Source organism: Schistocerca serialis, chromosome 6 (genome assembly GCF_023864345.2).
Source record: "Schistocerca serialis cubense isolate TAMUIC-IGC-003099 chromosome 6, iqSchSeri2.2, whole genome shotgun sequence".
Classification (NCBI taxonomy): Eukaryota; Metazoa; Arthropoda; class Insecta; order Orthoptera; family Acrididae; genus Schistocerca; species Schistocerca serialis.
The window spans coordinates 575677084-575700603 of NC_064643.1; the positions used below are offsets into that span (position 1 = coordinate 575677084).

General features: G+C 41.4%; 1 protein-coding gene across 2 annotated transcripts in view; it reads left to right on the plus strand.

Annotated features, from left to right (window-relative positions):
- Positions 1-23520, plus strand: part of LOC126484316 (la protein homolog) — a 56791-nt gene that overhangs the window by 9158 nt on the left and 24113 nt on the right. For both annotated transcript variants that reach the window (XM_050107754.1, XM_050107753.1), the window contains exon 4: positions 8280-8462. In XM_050107754.1, coding sequence (XP_049963711.1) covers positions 8280-8462 — 183 coding nt within the window. The remainder of the gene's footprint in view (positions 1-8279; positions 8463-23520) is intronic.

Here is a 23520-nt window from a genome sequence, read left to right on the forward strand (position 1 = left end):
CTTATGAAAATACAACAAAATTTTACCAGAAATATTACTGGAAATTATCAAAGTTTTAAACGTGTACTTAAAGGGTATCCAGTGCCAGTTACTTGTTTCAATGATGAGAAAGGTAGAATAGGATTAAAGACAATTGTGAAATACTGAAATTTGTGACAGGTTCGTAAACTGTCCAGTTATACAGTTAAATTCGAATATCCAGCAAGCAGTACCATAAAATCTGGAGGAAGGGGGGGGGGGGGGGTGTTCCCACTCATGAAGCAAGAAATTCATGAAGCCATCAAATCACTCAAAAACATCAGAGCAAGTGGTGAAGTCTCCATTACAGCAGAATTATTGAAAAGGTCAGAACCAAAGATTATAAATGGTTTTTAAACCTGCTCCTTGAACATTTAGAAAACTGAAAAGAATCCAGAAGAGTTGGAAAATAGCATTACTCCACCTGCTACATGAAAAAGGAGATAAACAAAAAGTCAACGATTAAGGGAGTGCCATTTCTGCTAGTGGCATACAAAATATTATCAAAAATTCTCTGGGACAGAGCTCTAAAAACTTTAAACAATTGGAAGAATATGAGAGTGGTTTTCAAAAGGGAAAGTCCTGCCCAGAACAGATTTGTAATTTAATCAATAATTTGCCGCAAATTTAACAAACCCGAAGTAGTATCATTTATTGAGTTCCAAAAAGCATTTGATTTGGTAGATGGAGGAACAATAGATAAAATAATTAGAAAATTTGGTGCTAAAGCAAGATTAGCAAACATAATTTATGAAATTTTGACGAATACGATATCTGAAGTTAATTTATGGGAGATCTATCTCATTTTAAATGAGAACTGGTATTAGACAGTGGGATTGTTTATTACCTTTACTGATTAAATGCATTATAGAAAAATAGTATTTATCTGGAATTTGGAGCTAAAAAATAAAAAAAATGAACCAATAATTTTAGGAAGGTAAAAATGTTAAGGTAAACTGCCTGGCTTTTGCAGACAGTTCTGCAATACTTTCAGAAAATCTGATAGATACAGTTATCAAACAAATGTTCAGGAAGAAACAGCAAATTTAGCTGGTCTCAACATCTTGGCTGAAAACATAACATTCATGAAAATATAAAAATGCACAAAATTTTATAGAAAAGCAAATCTAAGTAAATCAGTGTAAGTAAATTTAAATATCTTGGAAGAAAATATACCATGCAATGGGCTAGAAAAATTTGTGGTAGATGTGAGTGTTATTAAATGGGGAGAGCATATGGTTTTACAAAGAAATTTACGACAAGAGATACGAAACTAAAACACTAAAGCACCATGGTTGACCAGAATTTTTATACGTATGTGAATGCCTGACTAACTGTAAGCCGGACTGAGAAGAGGTACTGGAAAGATGGATTATTAGAAAAATAATGGGTGCAGTACATACTAAAAGATGGCTTGAAAATAAGAAGTAATGAGATCTACAAAAATGTAGAGGAAAATTTCAGAAGAAATGGCTAAAGGATTATTAATCTTTTTGCTAGATGTTGTGCATAAGGCTTGGTCTGTTGCCTTTTTATGGTATTAGACCATGACCTCTTGTAAGGCTGTAGCAGACTTGTTCACTGGCTGCATGGAATTAAATACTACTGCTCTGTTCTTGAATAATACACAGGCCATCAGTAGTTATAATCTGTATATTGCCTATAACCGTATACACTAGAAACTATATATCAGACTTGTCAAGGTTTATGTCCAACTTGAAACCTTGAAATAGAATGAATATTTCATTAGTCTTTCATTTTGCTCCATATTCTCAAAATTATATATTCCCCAAGGACTTCAGCCCTTCTTCACTCTGTCTATGATAACTGGAACGTCTGTATTTGCATCTGCGCAAATATTGCATTTCTTGAAGCTGCTGTGATCGCCATCACATCTGAGACACATGTTGTCCCTTAGCATGATTCTTCACATGAAAATAAGAACCGGACAATATTTGTGCTCTCCTGTGTGAGCAGTTATTTTATGATTTCATTTGTGAGTATCCTTAGACTTCCATACATGGCTACACACTAGGCAAATCCTTCAGAAAACACTTTTCTAACACTTAAGTCTACATTCAATGTTAACAAAATTCTCTTCTTCAGAAACTCTTTTCTTGCCATTGTCAGTCTACATCGTATATTCTCTTTCAGTTATCGTCAGTTGTTTTACTGCTCAAAGGCAAAGCTCATCTAATACTTCGTCTCATTTTCGAATCAAATTCCCTTGGCATTGCCTGATTTAATTTGACTGCATTCCATTACCCTTGTTTTGTTTTCATTAATGTTCATCTTATATCCTCCTTTCGGATACTGTCCACCCCTTCAGTTGCACTTCCAGGTCCTTTGCTGCCTCTGACAGAATTAAAATGTTATTGGCAAACACTAGAATTTTTATTTCTTCTCTCTGAAATTTATTTCATACTGTAAATGTTCCCTTTGGTTTCCTTTACTGTTTGCTCAGTGTACAGGTTGAGTAACATTGACAATTGGCTGCAACCCTGTCTCACTCCTTTCTCAAACACTGCTTCCCTGTCATGCCCCTTGACTCTGTTTTCTGCTTTCTGTACAAGTTGTGAATAACATTTTGCTCCATATATTTTATCCCTGCTGCCATCAGTATTTCAAGGAGAGTATTGGAGTCAACATTTTCAGTAGCTTTCTGGGAATCTACAAATGCTATAAGCATAGGTTTGCCTTTCGTTAACCAATCTTCTAAGAGATGTTGTAGGGTGAGTATTCCCTTGCGTGTTCCTGTATTTCTCTGGAATCCAAACTGATCTTCCCCAAGGTTGCTTTAAAAGTTTTACCCATTCTTCTTCTGTAAATAATTCAAGTAAGTATTTTGCAATGACGACGTATTAAACTGATGGTTTGGCGGTATTCACACCTGACAGCATCTATTTCCTTTGGAATTGGATTTATTACATTCTCCTTGAATTTTGATAGTTTTTTACTTGCCTCATACATCTTGCTCACACGATGGAATAGTTTTGTCATGGCGGGTTATCCCGAGGCTGCAGTACTTATGGTGGAATGTCGTCTACTCAAAGGGCCTTGTTTCTACTTTCTTTCAGTTCTGTCAAATTCTTCTCACCGTATCATATCTCCCATATCATCATCATCATCCTCTTCCATTTCTACAGTATTGCCATTAAGTTCATCTCCTTTTTACAGACCCTCTGTATATACTCCTTTCAGCTTTCCCTTCTTTGCTAGGGACTGGTTTTCTGTCTGAGTGCATGATATTCATACAGCTGGTTCTCTGCTCCAAAGACCTCTGTAATTTTCCTGTAGGTGGTTTCTATCTTTCCGCTAGAGAAATACATTTCCAGATCCTTAAATTTGTCCTCTAACCATTCCCGCTTAACCAATTTGAACTTCCTGTCAATCTCATTTCTTAGACATTAGTATTCTCTTTTGTCTGCTTCACTTGCACATTTTTGTATTTTCTTCTGTCATCAGTTAAATTCAGTGTCTCTTATGTTATCCAAGAATTTCTACTAGTCCTTTACTTTTTACTTATTTGATCCTTCGCTGTTTCACTATTTCATCTCTCAAAGCAACCCAGTCTTCTCCTGTATTCCTTTCCTCTGTTGCCTAATGTTCCTTCTGAAACACTCTGCAACCTCCTGTCCTCTTAGCTTATCCAAGTCCATCTCCTTAATTTCCTATCTTTGCAAGTTCTCCATGTATACAGCCTTTTCATGATCCTTGAACTGTCTGCAATGATTAAATTATGCTCTGTGCAAAATTGTACTAAGTGGCTTCCTCTTTCATAGGCCATGTATTATTTTGACTGGCTTTGCACAACACACGAACATCCACAGATACTAATTAAGCAGGTGGCAACACGATATTGGTTTAAAGCACTGCTTGGTGCTTTTGTCAACACAACACATGGTTATTGCACATATACTAGTTAAAGGTAAACCATATGAAAAAGACTCGCCATCATGATTCCTTCATGGCACCTACTCAGGAGCTGATGCTACAGTTCTGTTATGGATCCACAGTGCCATCGTTACTAAACCTGATAAATCCTGTTAAACACAGCAGTGTGGTGAGACTGACAGCTGGAACCTGTTGTAAAAGTCCCATTGACACTCATCGGGGAATGTGGGAATACTGTCATTGTTAGTAAAGTGCCAGCAGCATGTTCTTAATTGTGCTATGACAATTACACAGAAGCTTTTCCATCTATATTACGTGGCTCCATTTGGTGGTCAGGAGTCTAAACTCGACCACCCCAGAGCTAATAGCCCAGTTGGAGTTACACTGAAAGTTTCAAGGAATAACTTTCAGCATCCATTGCTCAACTGCTTGTAAAAATCTTTTCCTTGGGGTCTTCGTTGGTCTGTCGCTCCCTTTGACCTACTTCATGGATTTAAAGGGAACGCAGACCCCAAATTCTACTGACAGTTCTGTCAGTGCTTCATGAATACCTTGATTCAGAAACTGTCTAAATATGTGGCACTGTAACAAATTGTAGTCAAGGTTATATGTACCAACCATATGTTGAGTGTTTACTGCTGACAGCAATCTCCCAAGTCTTGTGCTGTAACTTTTTTGTTTTCTGACTTTTAACCATACTACCCATGGAACACATTGGTTTCAGAAACTTAAGTTTATCTGAACTCTGAGGTTGACACTAACATCACAGCCATCTGAAATCTACATCTATACTCTGCAGAACATGGTGAGGTTGCATGGCAGAGGGTACGTCCTGCTGTACCAGTTATTGGGGGTTCTTCCAATACCTCTGTATGTGCAGTAATTATTCTAGTCTTATCCTCAAGATCTCTGTGAGCAGTACATAGGGGAAAGTAGTGGATTTCTAGAGTCAAGATTTTAAGCTGGTTGTTGAAACTTTGACACTTTCAGGGTAGTTTGTCTCAGAGTTCAATTCCCACAGTATCTCTGTGATACCCTCCTGTGGATGAAACAAACCTGTGAACATTTGTGCTGCCTTTTTTTTGTATACGTTCAACAAGACAATCGTTCCAGTTGTAAATATTTATCATGTGCTTTTTTTTCTGATATGTTCTGCATCCTGGAGGACCACCTCACTATGGATCAATTGGAATGAAAGTAAATCAAAGTCCATTAGTCCTGTTTGGTACGGGTACCACACAATCAAGCAATATTCTGGAACTGGTCACATGAGTGAATTGTAAGCAGTTTCCTTTGTAGACTACCACCATTTCTTCTGAACTGCACAGATATGAGTTATAACACATTCTCCATTCCCATGCTTATCTCGGCCCTCGGCCTCATCCTGCGGTAACATACTGTGTCCCCCCCCCCCCCCCCCCCAGATTGTCTGCATCTCAAGTGATACATGCCTTCCAGGCCAAGGTGGAGTTGGCAATCATGCGTGCATGAGGTGTGCTTGCTTGTGTGTATGAATGGTGTCTGTCTTTTGCTTTGGTAATCACTCTTGCTGCACCCACTTCATGATCACTGATAAGTTTCAGTGCGGGCACCATCGGGTCTGTTTTTTGCCATTAGATCCAATATATTTCCAGCATGAGTGGGTTTTGTAGCTATCTTCTTTTAGGTAGTTTTCAGAAAAGGCATTTAGTAATGTTTCACAGGATGAAATTATTATATGCCCACCCCTGATACTGAGTCTTCCCCAAACAGTCTTGCACGCAGCTTCAATTTCTATCTCAGTGGATTTGAGCTTCTTGTTTACTGTGACAAATACACATCCTCCATTTCCTGTTTGCCTATCCTTTTGGTATACACTAAAATTTTCCCCAGAAATCTCACTGGTATTAATTTAAGGTTTCAACCAGCTTTCTGTACCTAGTATTAGGTGTGCTTCCTTGCTTTAAACTCTGGCACTTTGTTATGAATGCTTCAGCAGTTTCCCATTAGGATTTTAATACTCTCATCTGTGGGAGGCAATTCTTTCAATCTTGTTCCGATGCTTCTGGGTTTCCTACACCTATCGTTATCTGGATTGGATGGAGAGTCTTGTAATCTAAAAAGCTCTTGTATGCATCCCACACACAGCTTCCTGAGTTCCAGCCTTTATGTAGTACACACCTGACCCATTTAGGAGGTCCCTACAGTGGTGCAAGTCCAGGAAGACACAGCCTAGCTTACCTCAGAACCTTTGAAGTCTGTGATTCAAACCTTCCACTCAACTCAGAACCAGAGGCCACTATCAGTTCTGGGACAATGCTGCAAATTGTGAGCTTCATTAAAACTCCATGAGTAAGGTTAGTCTTCTCAATCCCTTGTGCTGGATGACCTTGGAGCCCAGACGACAGCCATCATTTGTTCCAGTGTGTGCCACAGCCTGGAGTTGGTTGCACCCTCAATGGCTACTGGATTAGCATCTTCAAGATTTTGAATGAGGTCCCTAGACTTACCCACAGTGCGCTTGTCATACCCCTAAGTGAGTACCAACATTTGCCATATGTTTTAACTGCCAACAATAGACCACCTACCCTTCTGCATTTGCTTCCTCTTGACACTGGGCAAAACAGGTTCGTCCAAAACAGGTTAAGGGAGTCCCACTGGCTCAGTTTTTCAGTGAAAGGCAGCACCTCATACTTGTTGGTTGGAGGGGATTTGTAAAACAAAACTGCCCCCAGTCCTCCCTGGTCTCTATCTATCCTGTGCAGGATGCCTAAATCTACCATTGAAACACCATTCAGTCAAATGGATGAGTAATTATGTATCCCTAACGTTCTGCAGAGGAGACAGGATCTCCAAGAGGGACAGCACTTAATGTACCTTTTGGTACCGGTGCCACAGGTATGTGACCCTAGGGAGTTCTCCCAGTGCACTGATTTGTAGCAGCTGCCAAGTGTTTGACAGTAGTCAGCATTTACAGTGGGGTTGCATTTTGGCTAGTGCAGTGTATTAAAGGACAGTGAACAAATATCTTCAAATTAGTCTCCAGATTATCTTTTAATCCACTGAGCTAAAAACTTAAATAACTCCTTAAGAGAATTGAAGGAAGTACACAAGATGAGATTTCTGTTAAGGCAACAGAAAATGTGGTAAAAATTGCTAGTTTCCTCAAACTTTTTGAGGTTTGATATAGTTAGCAAACTGGAAAACAGATAAGTTACAATAAATATAGGTAAAGTATACTCTTCTGTAAAGGAAAACCATTAGTCATCACTGTACAATCTAAGTGACTGCAAGAATGTACTGAAACTCAGCTGCTTTATCGATTTTTTTGTGGGACAGTAATGAACTACAGTAATTTTACTCCCAAAACAAGCCACTTCTTCTGTACATAAACTTCATTCTAGGTTACATTTAACAGATTGTGATCTTTGCATTCACATTCCAGTTAAAGCTGCTTCCAGGAACTCCACTGTTGCAAGAAATTGCTGTGATTCTCTCTTAAAGTACTACTCAAAGTAGTGTCAAAATATATTTTCAAAAGTGCTGCTCAAGAGTGTGCTTCTAGTGACAAAGCAGAGGGGTTTCAAACCAAAGTTGAGAGCTTTCCTATTTCGTCTCAACAGATACTATAAGGAAATTTCATTTTTGGCTGTGTTGAAATGAACTTTCAAATAGAAACCAAGTATTATTTACCTTATCACCTACTCTCATTTCAGATGTGCTGAAATAGTTCTTACCAAATGACAGTGGGGAGCTGTATCCTCTCTAGCACACCCATTAACGACCTTTTCAAAATTAAGTAAATTTGTATTCATTTGCTTTGTGCAGTATACTTTTCTCTGTGAGCAACCCGATATCTGTATACTGTCCTTTGATCATGTGATAAAGTTCTAATGGAATTTTAATAGAAAAGAGTTGTGGGATTATTGGATGTTGATAAATTTAATTTATCATGTTGGAGTTGGTTATGCTGCCAGTTTTGATCAGTGATGGAATGACTACATCTATTTGGAATGAAGTTTGTTGCGACAGTTATCCATAGTTTGGCTTGTTGTAGGTTGGGTTGAGATTTAGAAAAACCAACAAATGTGCTACCTTAAGAAGTTCTAAAATTATTGAAAAGATGAAGTATAAGTTCAGAGGTTACACTCCTTATGGATAGATGGTTCATCATTGGTCAAAGCAGATTTTCTGTATCTGTGACAGCTCTTTATCCATCAATTTTCAGATTTTTCCTAGAGAAGCCTACAGGCATAATGGGATGTAACTCTAATCAGAATTTGTTAGAACTTCACATTGAGATTGTAATATGTATGTTTTACATGTTATTAAGATAGGGAAAGGGTCAGGTGTGTGTGTCCAAGGTTTATCATTCTTTTTGTTTGCAGATAAGTGAAGATCGCTCTAAAATACGGAGATCGCCAGACCAGCCGCTACCTGTATGGAATGAAGAACGGCGGAAGGAGCTAATGACTCGCACTCTTTACTTAAAAGGCTTTCCTGTACAGGATACTACTCTTGACAAACTGTTAGACTTCTTTGCGCAGCACTCAACAGTTGAAAATGTTCAGGTAAGCAGTGGCACCAGACAATTTCAAGATATTGTGCTGGTGTAAAACTACAGGGAGATTGAGTCGTACAGTTGAAAACTAATTTTGCTTCATAAGTATTTGTAGCATTATACATAAAATTCTCTTTGACCAATGAAAAGTACTTTGATGTTCTTACAGCATAGGTGGTCTTTGTCTTCTTTAACAGGCTCAACCCCTGGAGTAAAATTTACCTTGCATTGTGCAGCATGAGAAGGTTTCTTGGGGGGTTTTGGTGCTGGGTTTATTGTGTTGTACATGAAGGAAAGGTTAGGGTTCAGTACAATATTTGCCAGATAAGTTATTAGTTACTTTCATGACATCACATTTATTGGATTTATTGGCTTTGCCAACACGCAACCAAATTATTATCTACTGTTTCATCATGGGTCAAGTCCCATGTCCTATATTTTCTGCCTTGATCACCCAGGAGATTAATGAATGTGCTAAAACATATACTCTGTTTAGATGATACTTTCTATTACACAATAACTGAAAGACCCACTTTGATTGGTCCTGATTGTCAGTTGTTTCCTTGGAACAGTCCAGATCAAACATTGTAAAAAGGAACAATAAAAATCATAAAAATGTTGGTATTTCACTCTAAATACTCTCGAATACCCAAAAACATGAAGTACTTCTGAATTCACTAAGTATTCAACAAAACCCTAATGTGACAGGAAATACATTGTTCGTTACCTTCAGCAATCACTTACATTTACTTAACTTTCGTTCATCTAATCGATTTTCAGAGGTATATTGATGCTTGTCTCTTGCTCTTGCCTAAATATGCCCCCTAAGTTCGAACACATCCCCATGAAAACTGTATAATGGAAAGCTTGAAACCATTGTTCAACATTCTGGAAGATTCTGGAACATTGTAGAAGAAACGTGTTGGCCACTTTGCCACTAGATTCAGGGGTTACAGGGGCATGCATGCGCAGGCGCATTATATAATAGTGCACTCTCTTGTGACTTCACCCACTTTGAAGGTATGGCATTCAAAATTGTAACGAATCATATAGAATATGAATGAAAAGACCACCTTTTTTCATTTTTATTGTTTTTAAGGTTTTTAATTTTTGATGGCACAGTTACAAAACTTTTGAATACCCAACATATTTGGTTTTTTGGATACTGTGCAGTAGTAGTATAAATTGGGTTCCTGAACTCCCAGTTTGTAAAAGAACAATATACAGCTGACCATACAAAAAATACTGGTCATAAATGACTTCCAATGTATTTGAATGTCTGACTGTGTCTTTCAGCAGAATCAAACAATGAGTACTTAAAGTACGAATATCAATAATGTAAGAAAAGACAGATTGCTACTTACCGTAAAGAAGACACTTAAAGTTCCAAATAGGCAACACTGTTTGTATACAGTGCCTGTCTTTTAATTGTGCCTGTATGCATCTTCAATTCTTTATGGTAAGTAGCAGTCTCTTCTCCTACATTGTTGACAGTGAGTCTGGTTTATTGTTATTGCAATCTAAACTTTGACTGGGAATTGCTGAAAATGAGTGGATGAGTTGGTAGGGATCATTGGTATATGTGATATGAGAAAGTTCTCTCCAGCTGTTTGATTTGTGGGATAATAGTAGCTTCAATGACATAATTACACATAGTTTTAATCTGAAACTAGATAGTATTACAAAGTTTGACGATTCAGATTGCTTAGTAGGTAATCTAATCATAAATCAATAAGCCATAAATACAACTTTCCAAATATACGTCTCTTAATTCCTTTAGCCCCTATTGGGGCATAGGACATCTGAGAAAGCTTGCCATCCGTCTCTGTCTTTTGCCATTTGCCTCAATTCTGCCTAGGTCTTGCCAGCTCTTTTTGCTTCCCCTTCCACTGTCCCCTTCCTTGTTCCCTGGGGTCCCATTCCAATGCTTTTCTCGATGGTTCCATCTGGCTTTCTCAATGCGTGCCTCAGCCACCCCCTCTTTCTTTCTTGTATCTGGTCTTCTATAGGTATCTGGTTTATTTGCCGGAGCTCCTCATTACATATTTTTTTCTGGCCACCAGATATTCATAATGCTTCGGAGACATCTATCTATGAAGCTTTGTCACTGGGATGTTGTCTTTTTCCAGCTTTCACTGGTGTACAGGACAGCCTTCACATTTGTATTAAAAATGAATTTTTTTTGTACTTGTTATTTCTATTATTCCTTATTGTATACAGTGTATGAAGGCAGCATTTGCCTTTTTAATGCAGTTTTTCACATCATCTCCAGCTCCATCTTCTGTCATACTACCCAGATACAGGAATGAGTTGACAGTCTCCACCCATTGCTCCCCTATTAACAGTGGCACCTCCACATTCTCTGAATTTACTCTTTTCCTTTGTTTTGCCTATATTTATCTTGAGGCCAGCAGTCTTTTTTTTCAGCAGGTTTAATTTAGCTTGCATATCAGTCAGCCTTTGAGCTAATAAAACTGTGTCATCTGCAAAATCCAAATCTTCCAGACGGCAAATCTCTAGGCAGGGACTGCTCAGGAGCATGTCATTATCAAGAGAAACAAAGCAGGTGTTCTGTGGATCAAAGCATGGAATGTCAGATTACTTAGTTGGGCAGGTAGGTTAGAAAATTTAGAAAGGGAAATGGATAGATTGAAAGTTACTTATAGTGGAAAGTAGTGGAGTTTGGTGGAAGGGGAACAGGACGTCTGAAATCAAATAGGGGTAATGGAGGAGTAGGTTTAATAATGAGTAAAAAAGTAGGAACTTGGATAAGCTACTATGAACAGCAAAGTGAACACATTACTGTAGCCAAGATACACACGAAGCCCACTACCACCATAGTAGTAAAAATTTGTATGCCAACTAGCTCTGTAGACAAGGAGCAGATTGAGGACATGTATGATAAAAGAAATTATATAGATAGTTAAGGGAGACGAAAATTTAAGTCATAAGTGACTCCTGGAGAATTTTGCACAGAGCATAATTTAGTCATAGCTAACACTAGATTTAAGAATCATGAGAGGAAGTTGCATACATGGAAGAAAGCTAGAGGCACCAGGTTTCAAATTGATTATATAATGGTTAGACATTTCAGAACCATGTTTTAAATTGTAAGCTGAAAGAAAGAATATATAAAATTCAATAAATGAATCAGCTAGAAGGCAGTTACAGGAAAAATGTAAGAATATAGAATCATATATCACTAGGGTCAGATAAATACTGCCTACAGGAAAATTAAAGAGGTCTTTGGAGAAGAGAGAGCCACCTGAATGAATATAAAGGGCTGAATGGAAAACCAATCTTAAGCAAAAGATGGGAAAGCAGAAAAGTGGAAGGAGTATATAGTGTCTGTAAAAGTGAGATGTACTTCAGGGCAATATTAAGGAAATGGAAGAGGACATAAAGGAAGATGAGAAGGGAGATGAGATATGGCGTGAGGAGTTTGACAGCATTGAAAGATGTAATTCAAAACAAGACCCTGGTAGTAGATGATATTCCGTTACAGCTACTGATAGCCAGCCTTGGGAGAGCCAGCTGTGACAAAACACTTCTATCTGGTGACAGGTGAAATACCCTCAGACTTCAAGAAAAATATAATTCCAATTCCAAAGAAAGCAAGTGCTGACAGATGTGAAAATTACTGAACTATCAGTTTAATAAGCCATGGCTGCAAAATACAAGCACAAATGCTTTACGGAAGAATGAAAAAACTGGTAGAAGCCAACCTCAGGGAAGACCAGTTTGGATTCCAGAGAAGTGTAGAAGCACATGAGGCAATACTGACCCATGTTGACAGAATCTTCCATCAGTTCTTGATAGAACAACATTATAATAAATGAAAAGCACCAGTTTGCTTTTGTTCTACAATATTGTAGACCAAAAGCAATCTGGTTCTTTTTATTTATTTCAGTGCTAACCCTATCACTTATTTTAAAAGATAGTTTAAGGAAAGGCAAACCTACAGGCATAGCATGTGTAGACTTAGAGAAAGCTTTTGACAATGTTGCCTGGAATACATTGTTTAAAATTCTAAAGGTGTCAAGGGTAAAATACATGGAGCGAATGGCTATTTAAAATTTATACAGAAACCAGATGGCAGTTATAAGGGTTGAGGGCATGAAAGAGAAGCAGTGGTTGAGAATGGAGTGAGATAGGGTTGTAGCCTAGCCCCGATGTTATTCAGTCTGTATATTGAGCAAGTAGTAAAGGAAACGAAAGAAAAATTTGGTGTAGGATTTAAAAGTCCAGGGAGAAGAAATAAAAACTTCCAGGTTTGCTGATGACATTGTAATTGTTGGGGACAGCAAAGGACTTGGAAGAGCAGTTGAACGGAATGCACAGTCTCGAAAAGAGGATATAAGATGGACATCAACAAAAGCAGAATGAGGATAATGAAATGTAATCAAATCAGGTGATGCTGAGGGAACTAGTTTAGGAAATAAGACACTTAAAGTAAATGGATGAGTTTTGCTACTTGCGAAGCAAAATAACTGATGATTGAAGTATAGAGGGTATAAAATGTAGACTGGCAATGGCAAGAAAAGAGTTTCTGAAGAAGAGAAATTTGTTAACATTGAATATGGATTTAAGAGTCAGGAAGTCTTTTCTAAATGTATTTGTATGGAGTGAAGCCATGTATGGATGTGAAACATGGACACCAAATAGTTAAGACAAGAAGAGAATAGAAGCTTTCAAAAGTTCTGCTACAGAAGAATGCTGAAGACCAGGAGGAGGAGATACTGAATAGAATTGAGGAGAACAATAATTTGTGGTAAAACTTGTCTGAAGGAAAGTATCATTTTGTAGGACACATTCTGAGGCATCAAGGTATCACCCATTTAGTACTGGATGGAAGCATGGCGGTAAAAATCGTAGAGGGAGGCAGGGATGAATACAGTAATCAGATTCAGAGGGACATAGGTTGCAATAGTTACTCGGAGATGAAGAGACTTGCGCGGGATAGAGTAGCATGGAGAGCTGCAACAAATCAGTCTTTGGACTGAAGACCACAACAAAAAAAAGGCATTTTATAGTTCCAACAGAATGTATATTGTCACTTAACACACAGAAAACATACTTTCACTGGGGTAAAGTATATTTGCACTCAGGAAAGTGTCTTTGTTACTGGGGAATCAGGAAATTTTTCTTGTCCTCATATAGACCCTGTAATAAGGTGACAATATGCACATGCGCAAAATGTAAAGTTGTATCTGGGAAAATAATGAACTGGTGCATGCACATGGTGAGACTCTTGCTAAGTTGACATTTCAAACATGTATATGTCCACTATTGGCAGTCTTCTCCATCCGAAGCCAGACAAAACACTTAAACACCATGTGAAGTGTTGGATGGACCCCATGGTGTCAAGTTGTGTAGGCTGTCAAAGGCTTGTCTACAAAATGCAGCTGATAGGAAAGGATGTGATCCTTTCCTCGAGAGACATAGCAATACAGCTTGACATCTTCACCAGGAATGTTTACAGGTGGCAGTTGTAACACAGCTATAGTATCATTTAAGAAACTCTAGAGCACCTGGCATTTTGTTGTGCGTGGGCAGGTTATCTGAAATCTATCCCCCCTGTGGGCCTGGGGGTTAGAATAGACCCGAGGTATTCCTGCCAGATATGAGGCGACTAAGGAGTGTCGCCTCTCAGCCTTTATGTGATGGTCCCTTGTAGGGTTTGACCTCCATTTTTCAAAGTTTTCCTGAAGAGTGAGCCAATTGGGGAAGGGCACCTTACATAGTGCAGTGTGTCTATCGAGCATTGGGATCTTCAGCCCACTTTCTCATCGTAGCATTGCAGTTCTGCTCATCCTCTATCTCTTGGCCGAGGACACCTTCCTGGATATATTTTCCTCCACCCACTATGCAGTGTCATTTTTTGTGCCAATGATGACTGGAATTCTTTGCACCTCATATCCAGCACAGTAGCCAGTCGGTTGTGGTGAGGCTGCCATGTACCTTGTTGGTTGTAGCCACCTGACTACACAGGGATCACTCTGCTGGTGCCTGCTCCGGTAACTCCCCACGCATGCCAAGAAGTAGATGCCAGTCACCATGTGGCATTGGGACTCCCAGCAATGGCCATCCTGCCGGGTGGCCTTTGCTGCGGCTGAGTGGCGCCCGTGCGGAGGACACCTGTTCGAAGAAGGTGGCATCAGGTTGGATGACACGTGCGATAAAACGTTCAAAGTCTCAGTACAGTGCAAGGAAGTATGATACTACATCGTTCCTCCCCGTGGCCACACCATGGAAGGAAACGCCAGGAAGGATGGCAGCGATCCTTACTTGGCCCGTTACCTTCTCTGTATGAGAGCTGATGGGGGACTCGTTTGTGTCGATGGAACTTCAGTTTTTTGTAGATCATTTGGAGGACAAGTTGGGAGGTGGAGGGCTTCTCCAAAATGCGGTCAGGGTCAGTCTCGATTAAATTGACATCCTGTGCCCAGTCATTGGCATTACTCGCTTATGACAAGCTGGGAGATGTTTTCGTTACCATCACGCCGCATAAGAGCTTAAATATGGTCCAGGGTATTATATTCCACAGGGATCTTCTTCTGTAGTCTGACGACCTGTGCACCAACTTAGAGCGACGAGGAGTTCATTTTGTCTGGCACGTCCATTGGTGTCCAAGGGATGATCAGGTTGCCACAGGTGCCATCATCTTGGCCTCCGGGGGTGACGTATTACGCAAGAAGGTGATAGTCTACTGCTGTGATGTCAAGAAATATATCCCTCCCCCCAATGCAGTGCTTTAAGTGCTGGAAGTTCGGCCGTATGTCTTCCCGCTGTACTTCCAACATAACATGTCGAGATTGTGGATGTCCATCCCATCCCAATACTCCATGTGCTCTGCCTCCCATCTTTGTCAATTGTGAGTAGCATCTTTCCCCTTGCTCACCAGACTGCAGGATTTTACAGCGAGAAAAGAAAATCATGGAATAAGAGACCCTGGACTGACTGGCCAAGGCTAAGAGGAAACTTGAGCACCTACATCCTGTATCTATGACCACCTCTTATGCTGCCGCTATGAGAACAGTTGTAGCCCCATCAGTTTTGTGAGTTTCAGTTGGCTCTGAACTGGAAGACTACACCTGCTCCCTTGATAGTGGGGGTACTTCCTCCATGTTGTTCCTGCACCTCCTACCTGAGGAGCACTGTCCCTCAAACCATCTGGGACACCATTCCCCACTTCTCAGCTGGAGAAGTGTGTCTTCTTCGGCTCCTCTCTAGGAAGTGGTCCCTTGGGTCAATCCCTTCCCAGGTTTCTGCTAGTGGGAAAGATGACCCTTGCCAGCCTCTGAAGTGCCCAAAAGCAGCTGGTTGTAGGGCTTCACAATCATCCTCTGTCCCGGAGACAGAATCAGTGAAGCCCTCCCAACCAGAGAGACCCTAGGATCAACGAGAGAAATCAAAAAAGAAGACCCCCAAACCAAGGGAATTGGGGTGGCACCCACACCACCACTGCCTACGAGCTCTGCGTCAGAGGATAGGTGAAAATTATGGCGTCAGCTGAGGAGCTAGATCTCGCCAGACCCTCACACAATGGATATAGACTGCTCAGGCAGTAAGTCGGTGGCAGCAGGTGACACTGAGGCATAGGCTGCCTCATTGTTTTCTGCCTTCCCATTCTTATGATGATGTCATTCTCTATTGAAATGGCGACTGTTTGTTCCACCAACTGGCTGAACTATGGCAACTGTTTAGCTTCACACTTGATTTCTCCCCCCCCCCCCCCCCCCCCCCTCCTCCCCTCCACACACACACACACACACACACACACACACACACACATACACACACACACACACACACACACACACACACACACACACACACAATGGTGGGAGAGCACCAGCATTCTGGTACTAAAACCCGGTAAAAATCCACTTGATATGGATAGCTATCGGCCCATCAGCCTCACCAACGTTCTCTGTAAGCTGCTGGAATGTATGGTGTCAGTGGTTTGGTTGGGTCCTGGAGTCACATGACCTATTGGCTCATGTCAGGGTGGCTTCCGCGAGGATCACTCTACAACTGATAATCTTGTGTCCCTCGAGTCTGCCGTCCGAACTGCCTTTTCCAGATGTCAACACCTGGTTGCGGTCTTTTTTGATTTACGTAAAGCATATGAACAACCTGACGACATCCTATCCTTCCCACATAGTATGAGTGGGGTTTCCTGGGCCCGCTCCCGATTTTTATCCAAAACTTCTGTTGCTCTGTACTTTCCATGTCCAAGTTTGCGCCTCCCATAGTTCACCCGTATTCAGGAGAATGGCATTCCGCAGGACTTCATATTGAGTGTGTGTATTTTTAGTGGCCATTAATGGCCTAGCAGCAGCTGTAGGGCTGTCGGTCTCACTTTCTCTGTATTTGGATGACTTCTGCATTTTGTATTGCTCCTCCAGTGCTGGTGTTGCTAAGCAGCACCTACAGGGAGCCATTCACAAAGCGCAGCCTAGACTGTAGCCCACGTCTCCCAGTTTTCAGCTGCAAAGTCGTGTGTCATGCACTTTTGTCGGCGTCGTACCATTCATCCACCAGAACTTTACCTTAATGATGATCTACTCACTGTAATGGAGACATATTGATTCTTAAGACTGGTTATCGATCCCCAATTGACTTAGCTACCTCACCTTTGTCAGCTTAAGCAGAAGTGCTGGCAGCACCTCAGTGCCCTCCACTGCCTGAGCAACACCAAGTGGGGTGCAGATCACTTTACGCTGCTGCAGTTCTACAGAGCCCTCGTTCAATCCCGCCTTGACTATGGGAGTCTGGTTTGTGGTTCAGCGACGCCCTCAGTGTTCCATTTTCTCGACCCTGTGCACCACTACGGCGTTTGCCTAGCGACGGGAGGTTTTAGAAAGATTCCAGTGACCAGTGTCCTGGTGGAGGTCGGAGTCCCTCCATTGCGTATCCGATGTGCACAACTGCTCGCCAGTTATGTTGCACACATTCGTAGTTCTCAGCTCCTGAATTATCGTCTCCTTTTCCCCACACACAACACTTCATCTCCCGCATCGATGGGCCAGGTCAGGGCGTACGATTGCAGTTAGTGTGCAAGCCCTTCTCTCCAGACTGGAGTCCTTCCCTTCAGCACCTCTACTTGAGGTCCATTCATGTACACCTCCATGGTGTACGCCGTGGCTGAAGCTTTGTCTGGACCTTTTGCATATCCCTAAGGACTCAGTTAACCCCGCCGCTCTCTGCTATCACTTCCTCCCGATTCTTGATGCGTACTGGTGGGGCTCTGAAGTTATTTACACTGATGGTGCGATGCCTGATGGTAATGTTGGCTTCCCCTATGTCTCCAAAGGCTAGATTGAACAGCATTCCTTGCATGCGGGCTACAGCGTATTCACTGCAGACCTTGTGCACTTCAGTACATCTGTTCCTATTGTGGTAAGTCGTTTCTTCACTGTTGTGACTCCCTGTGCAGCTTACAGGCTATTGACCAGTGCTACCCTCGCCATCCTTTGATAGCGAACATCCAAGGGTCCATCTCTGCCCTGGAATGGTCCAGTCATTCATTGGTGTTTGTGTGGACCCCGGGACATGTCGGAATCCCAGGCAACGAATTTGCAGACAGGCTACACGGAAACCGCTTCTGGAGACAGGCATCTCGGAAACTGACCTGCGTTCTGTCTTACGCCGCAAGGTTTTTCGGCTTTGGGAGATGCAGTGTCATAACAGTATGCACAACAAGCTGCATGTTATTAAGGAGACTGTGAATGTATTGAAGTCTTCCCCACAGGTTTGTCGCAGGGAATCAGTTGTCTTTTGTCAGCTCTGCATTAGCCATACATGGCTCAGACATGGTTATCTCTTCTGTTGTGACGACCCGCCTCAGTGTCACTATGTTGTCCACCTCTTGCTGGACTGCCCACCTTTAGCTTTAGCGAATGTCCTTTGTCCCTTGGTGTCCTCCACCCTATTACTCTTAGTGTGGAAATTTTAATGTGTTGCTGAGTGGCTGGCTTCTCCTTTTTATTTTATTCTTATGGTCAGCCAGTCATGGTAATCTGCTTTCTTGGTTTTAATCTCTTTTTCCCTGTTTCTTGCATCTGTGGTTTTCTTGTCCTCTTTTTGTCCATTGTAGTGTTTGTTGTCCTCCTGTCATTCTTCCTTTCACCTGTTATTGTGCCATACGTCTTTATTTTTCTTCTTTCCCTTGGGTAATTGTTCTACTGGCAACAAGGAACCGATGACCTTGCAGTTTGACCCCTCGCCCCTATTTAAACCGACCAATCTGAAATCTATTGAATTTGACACACTGTTGATGTGTGAGAGGCAGTCTGTATCTACATTGTCAATTCTGGAAATGTGCTTTGTCGGTGCTAAATGCTACGTCATTATACTGATGACGGAAGCAGTTGTTGCTGTTCCACTTGAAGGCTTAGATGCTAAATTCCCTTGCTTCCATCTATGGCCAAAAGTACACACATCAAAAAAAGTTTTGCGTCAACCCAATTCCCAGAACTCCTGAGGATAGATGCTGACTGTGGATATTGGCCTTTGAATGTTCAGATATGTCACTAAACCCACCCAAACATGCAAACAACCACGAATGAGCAGTGCCTATTAGACGGAGGGGATCCAACAGCCAGTCTGTCCGTCATTCCACCAGGAAGGAGGTAGATGGTCAACACCGCTGTTCCATCGCATCCGCATTGTTACTTTTTGCCAGGAAGGGCTCTCAGAAAGGGACATGGAGGAGATTGAGAGATGGGAACTGTCGATGGCATGCCTTGCTCAGGTTGCCCAAGGGATACTACTGCAGTGGATGACCACTACCTACGGATTATAGCTCAGAGGAACCCTGACAGCAATGCCACCATGTTGAATAATGCTTTTTGTGCAGCCACATAACATTGTGTTAAGACTCAGACTGTGCGCAGTAGGGTGCATGTTGCGCAACGTCACTCCCGACGTCCATTGTGAGGTGTATCTTTGCAACCACATCACCATGCAGCGCAGTACAGATGGACCGGACAACATGCTGAATGGATGGCTCATGATTGGCATCACATTATCTTCATCAATGAATGTCACTTATGCCTTCAGCCAGACACTCTTCGGAGATGTGTTTGGAGGCAACCTGGTCAGGCTGAGTGCCTTAGACACACTGTCCAGTGAGTGCAGCAAGTTGGGGGTAGCATTACATGGGACCGACATATGCCACTGATAGTCATGGAAGCCACCGTAACGGCTGCACGATACGTGAATGCCATCCTCCAATCAATAGTGAAACTATATCAGCAGCATATTGGTGAGGCATTCATCTTCATGGATGAAAATTCGCATCCTCATTGTGCACATCTCGTGAATAGAGTGAAAAGAGCTGTTCATGACATACGTGACCCGCCAACCACTTTAAGGGATCTCCACCGATTTGCTGTTGACGAGTAGGACAGTCTGGACCAACAGTGCCTTAATGAACTTATGGATAGTATGCCATGACGAATTCTCTATTCCAATTTTCTGTACAGGTTCCAGAACTCTCGGAACAGAAGTGATGCACAACTTTTTGATGTGTGTACTTGAGTGCTTTATATGAGGCAAGAAGTTCATGGTAATAGGCACCTCACTTCTCTGGTGACAGTGACAGTTGGTAAGAATAATAAGCAAGTGGTTGCCATAAGTCGGCTGACAGTTACTGCAGCACTGTACCAATAGCTGACTGACTTCGGGTCGCCACTAATGTTAAGGTGCATCAAGCCAGGGTGTGCCAGAAGTGCAGCATTCACCACTCTCTGTTTTGCAGTGTTAAAAGTGGAGCACATTGCATTGTTCCACTGAACTGGAGTATTGCCTCTAACCTTTGTGCCAGCAAGTGCTGCAGTTATTGTTTTTGTTCTGCTGAACACAATACATGCGAGCAATAGAAATTAGACAGACTTAGGAACTTGCGTAATTCTTTAACAGTGTTTGGCTTCGGTGTATGCAGGATGGTTTCTACCTTTTCCGGGAATGGTAGGGAGCCTGCAGAAGATATCGTATGGCCAAGGAAATTATTCTCGGATTGCCTGAACACACATTTAACCATGTAGAAGACCACACATACTGCTCTGAACGCTTGAACACTTCAATAAGAGGACGTTGGTGTTGCTCCTTGCTGTTGTAAAGTTTAGAATATCAAAGTAGCTAAAATGTATGCCTTGCAGAACTGACGCAATCAGTGCCATGTCTTAGCAACATTCCGTAAGTCAAGTCATGTACCAGGTGTAAAAGTATGAAACCGGAATTTCCCTATAAATGGTGCTAGCCGTCAGTGTAAGGCACCTGAGACCACATCCGCAGTGCCATCTGCTTTTGTAACGGCTGACAACGAATGTCAACACACAGTAACCGAAGTTCCACACATTGGTATCTGTTTCAAACCCGTAAACAATTAAGAGTTATGTGTCTACAAACTAATATTTGCAGACAGCATTGGTTTTATGTTATCATTTGAAGAAAATTGCTGCAGAATCGCATAAATGCTTGTTGAAGCTTTCAGCAAACAACCTCTGGAAAGTGCTGGAAGCCGCCAAAGAAGTTCGAAGACAACAAATTGCAGGCCTTATTGGATAAAGATGATGATCAACAGGAACTCTCGAAACAACTGAATGTGATGTAGAAAGCTGTTTCTATTTGGTTGAAAGCTATGGGAAGGGTGCAGAAAGTGGGAAAATGGGTTCTACATGAACTGAATGAAAGACAGCAAACAAATCGAAAGACCGCTTGGGAAATGCTTCTTGCCAGATATAAAAGAAAGTAGTTTCTCCATTGAATAGTGACAGGTGATGAACAATGGATATATTTTGAGGATCCTAACAAGGGAGCCTCCCCATCGCACGCCCCTCAGATTTAGTTATAAGTTGGCACAATGGATAGGGCTTGAAAAACTGAACACAGATCAATCAAGAAAACAGGAAGAAGTTGTGTGGAACTATGAAAAAAGTAAGCAAAATATACAAACTGAGTAGTCCTTGCGCAAGATGGGCAACATCAAGGAAAATGTGAGCTCAGGAGCGCCGTGGTTCCGTTGTTAGTGAGCAGCTGTGGAATGAAAGGTCCTTCATACAAGTCTTCCCTTGAGTGAACGGTTTACTTTCTTTATTTTCGCAAAGTTATGAACTGTCCGTTCGTTCATTGACGTCTCTGTTCACTGTAAAAAGTTCAGTGTCTGTTTTGAAACCGCACCGCAAAACCGTGCGATTAGTAGATGCAAGGACATGCCTCTCCAATGGGAACCAAAAACATTTGATCACAAGGTCATAGGTCAACCGATTCCTCCACAGGAAAACACGTCTGATATATTCTATATGACACTGCGTGAAGGCATGTGCGTCACATGACAGGAATATGTTGTCGACCCACCTAACTTGTACACTTGATGAATGGGTAAAAAGATTCTTCTTCCTTGCACGATTTAGGTTTTCTTGTGGATGTGATGATCACTCCCAAAAGTGATAAAAACAGAAGAGTTTGTCACATAAACTGCAACAAGTGAATGCAACAGTTTCACAGTCGCACAGTTTTCCCTGTGCACTGTCAAAACATATGTTTTTAACGTTTTCAAATTTTTCCATGTGTAGACCGTCAAATCCTGCGTATGTCCAAGCCAATCTGAACATCTCCTGGAATTGTGGAGAGCAATGCTGATTGTGTGAGTTCCTGCACTTTGATAATTGTCTGAAAATAAAATATTAAACTTTTCACCCGAGGAAAGGCTTGAACCAAGAACCTCTCGTTCTGCAGCTGCTTATGCTTCCCATGGGACCACGGCACTCCTGAGCTCTCACTATCCTTGATGTTGCATATCTTGCACATGGACTACTCAGTTTGTATATTTTGCTTATTTTTTTCATAGTTCCATACAACTTCTTCCTGTTTTCTCGATTGATCTGTGTTCAGTTTTTCAAGCCCTATCCACTGTGCCAACTTATAACTAAATCTGAGGGGGGTGCGATGGGGAAGTTCGCTTGTGTCGTAAATCATGGGTGAATCCAGGCAAACCATCAACGCCTCACCACAAGACCAAATCACTTTGGAAAGAAGACAATGCTGTGTGTTTGGTAGGATCAGCATGTCGTCTATTATGAGCTGCTTAAACCTGGTGAAACCATTAACAGTGATCACTACCAACAGCGAATTATAAATTTAAATTGAGCATTATGTGAAAAGACCGGAATATGGAAAAAGGCAACACAGTCATATTGCCCCATGATTACGCCCCATCACACCCAGCAAAACAGCTCAGGGAAACGATCGAGGCATTGAATTAGGCAATACTAGGGCATATGGATTATCCTCCTGACTTGGCTTCATACGAATTTCATCTATTTGCAATCACTGGGAGACACACTCACTGAACAATGCTTCAATTAGTATGAAAATGGCTCACTGACTGGTTCGCTTCAAAAGAGCTGTGTTTTTTTTATCCCCTCCATTCAAAGCCTGCCGGAGAGATGAGAGAAATGTATAAATAGCAATGGAGATTATTTTGAATAAAATTACAGATGTGTAATTATTGCAACCAAATTCCAGTTTCATACTTCTACACCTGGTACACCACACTCAAATAACCCAAATGAAGTGATAATAGCTAGTTTTGTATGCAGCTAGTTTTGTATGCCTTTGTCTGCTACTGTAGTCCAGGTATAGGCTTTGACAAAGTGGAGTACACTGGATATGGTTGCACCATCCAAGGTGCAATTCTAGTCTTGCATTGACAGTACTGGGTAGTGATATGGCACAGTTCTGGCATTAGTGTGATACTATCCACATGGATACTACGCTCCACATTTCTTAGGTACTAAGTGTAGAGGGGACAACCATGCCCAGTAGGTTATAATAATGCCTTCTTTGAGTGTGGTGTGATATTCTGCTTTAGTGATAACCAGGCAATTAGGTGACAAACTCCTAGGTCTGCTTGATATTAGTGGGCCATCAGTAATTTTCGTATGGTGCACTGTATTATGTAGCACTTGTTCAGGAGTCAAAGCTTCGAATTAATGTAACAGAGAGGCATACTTTAATCACTCCATTGTGTTAGCTTGGTGCTGTGCATTGCTGCACTG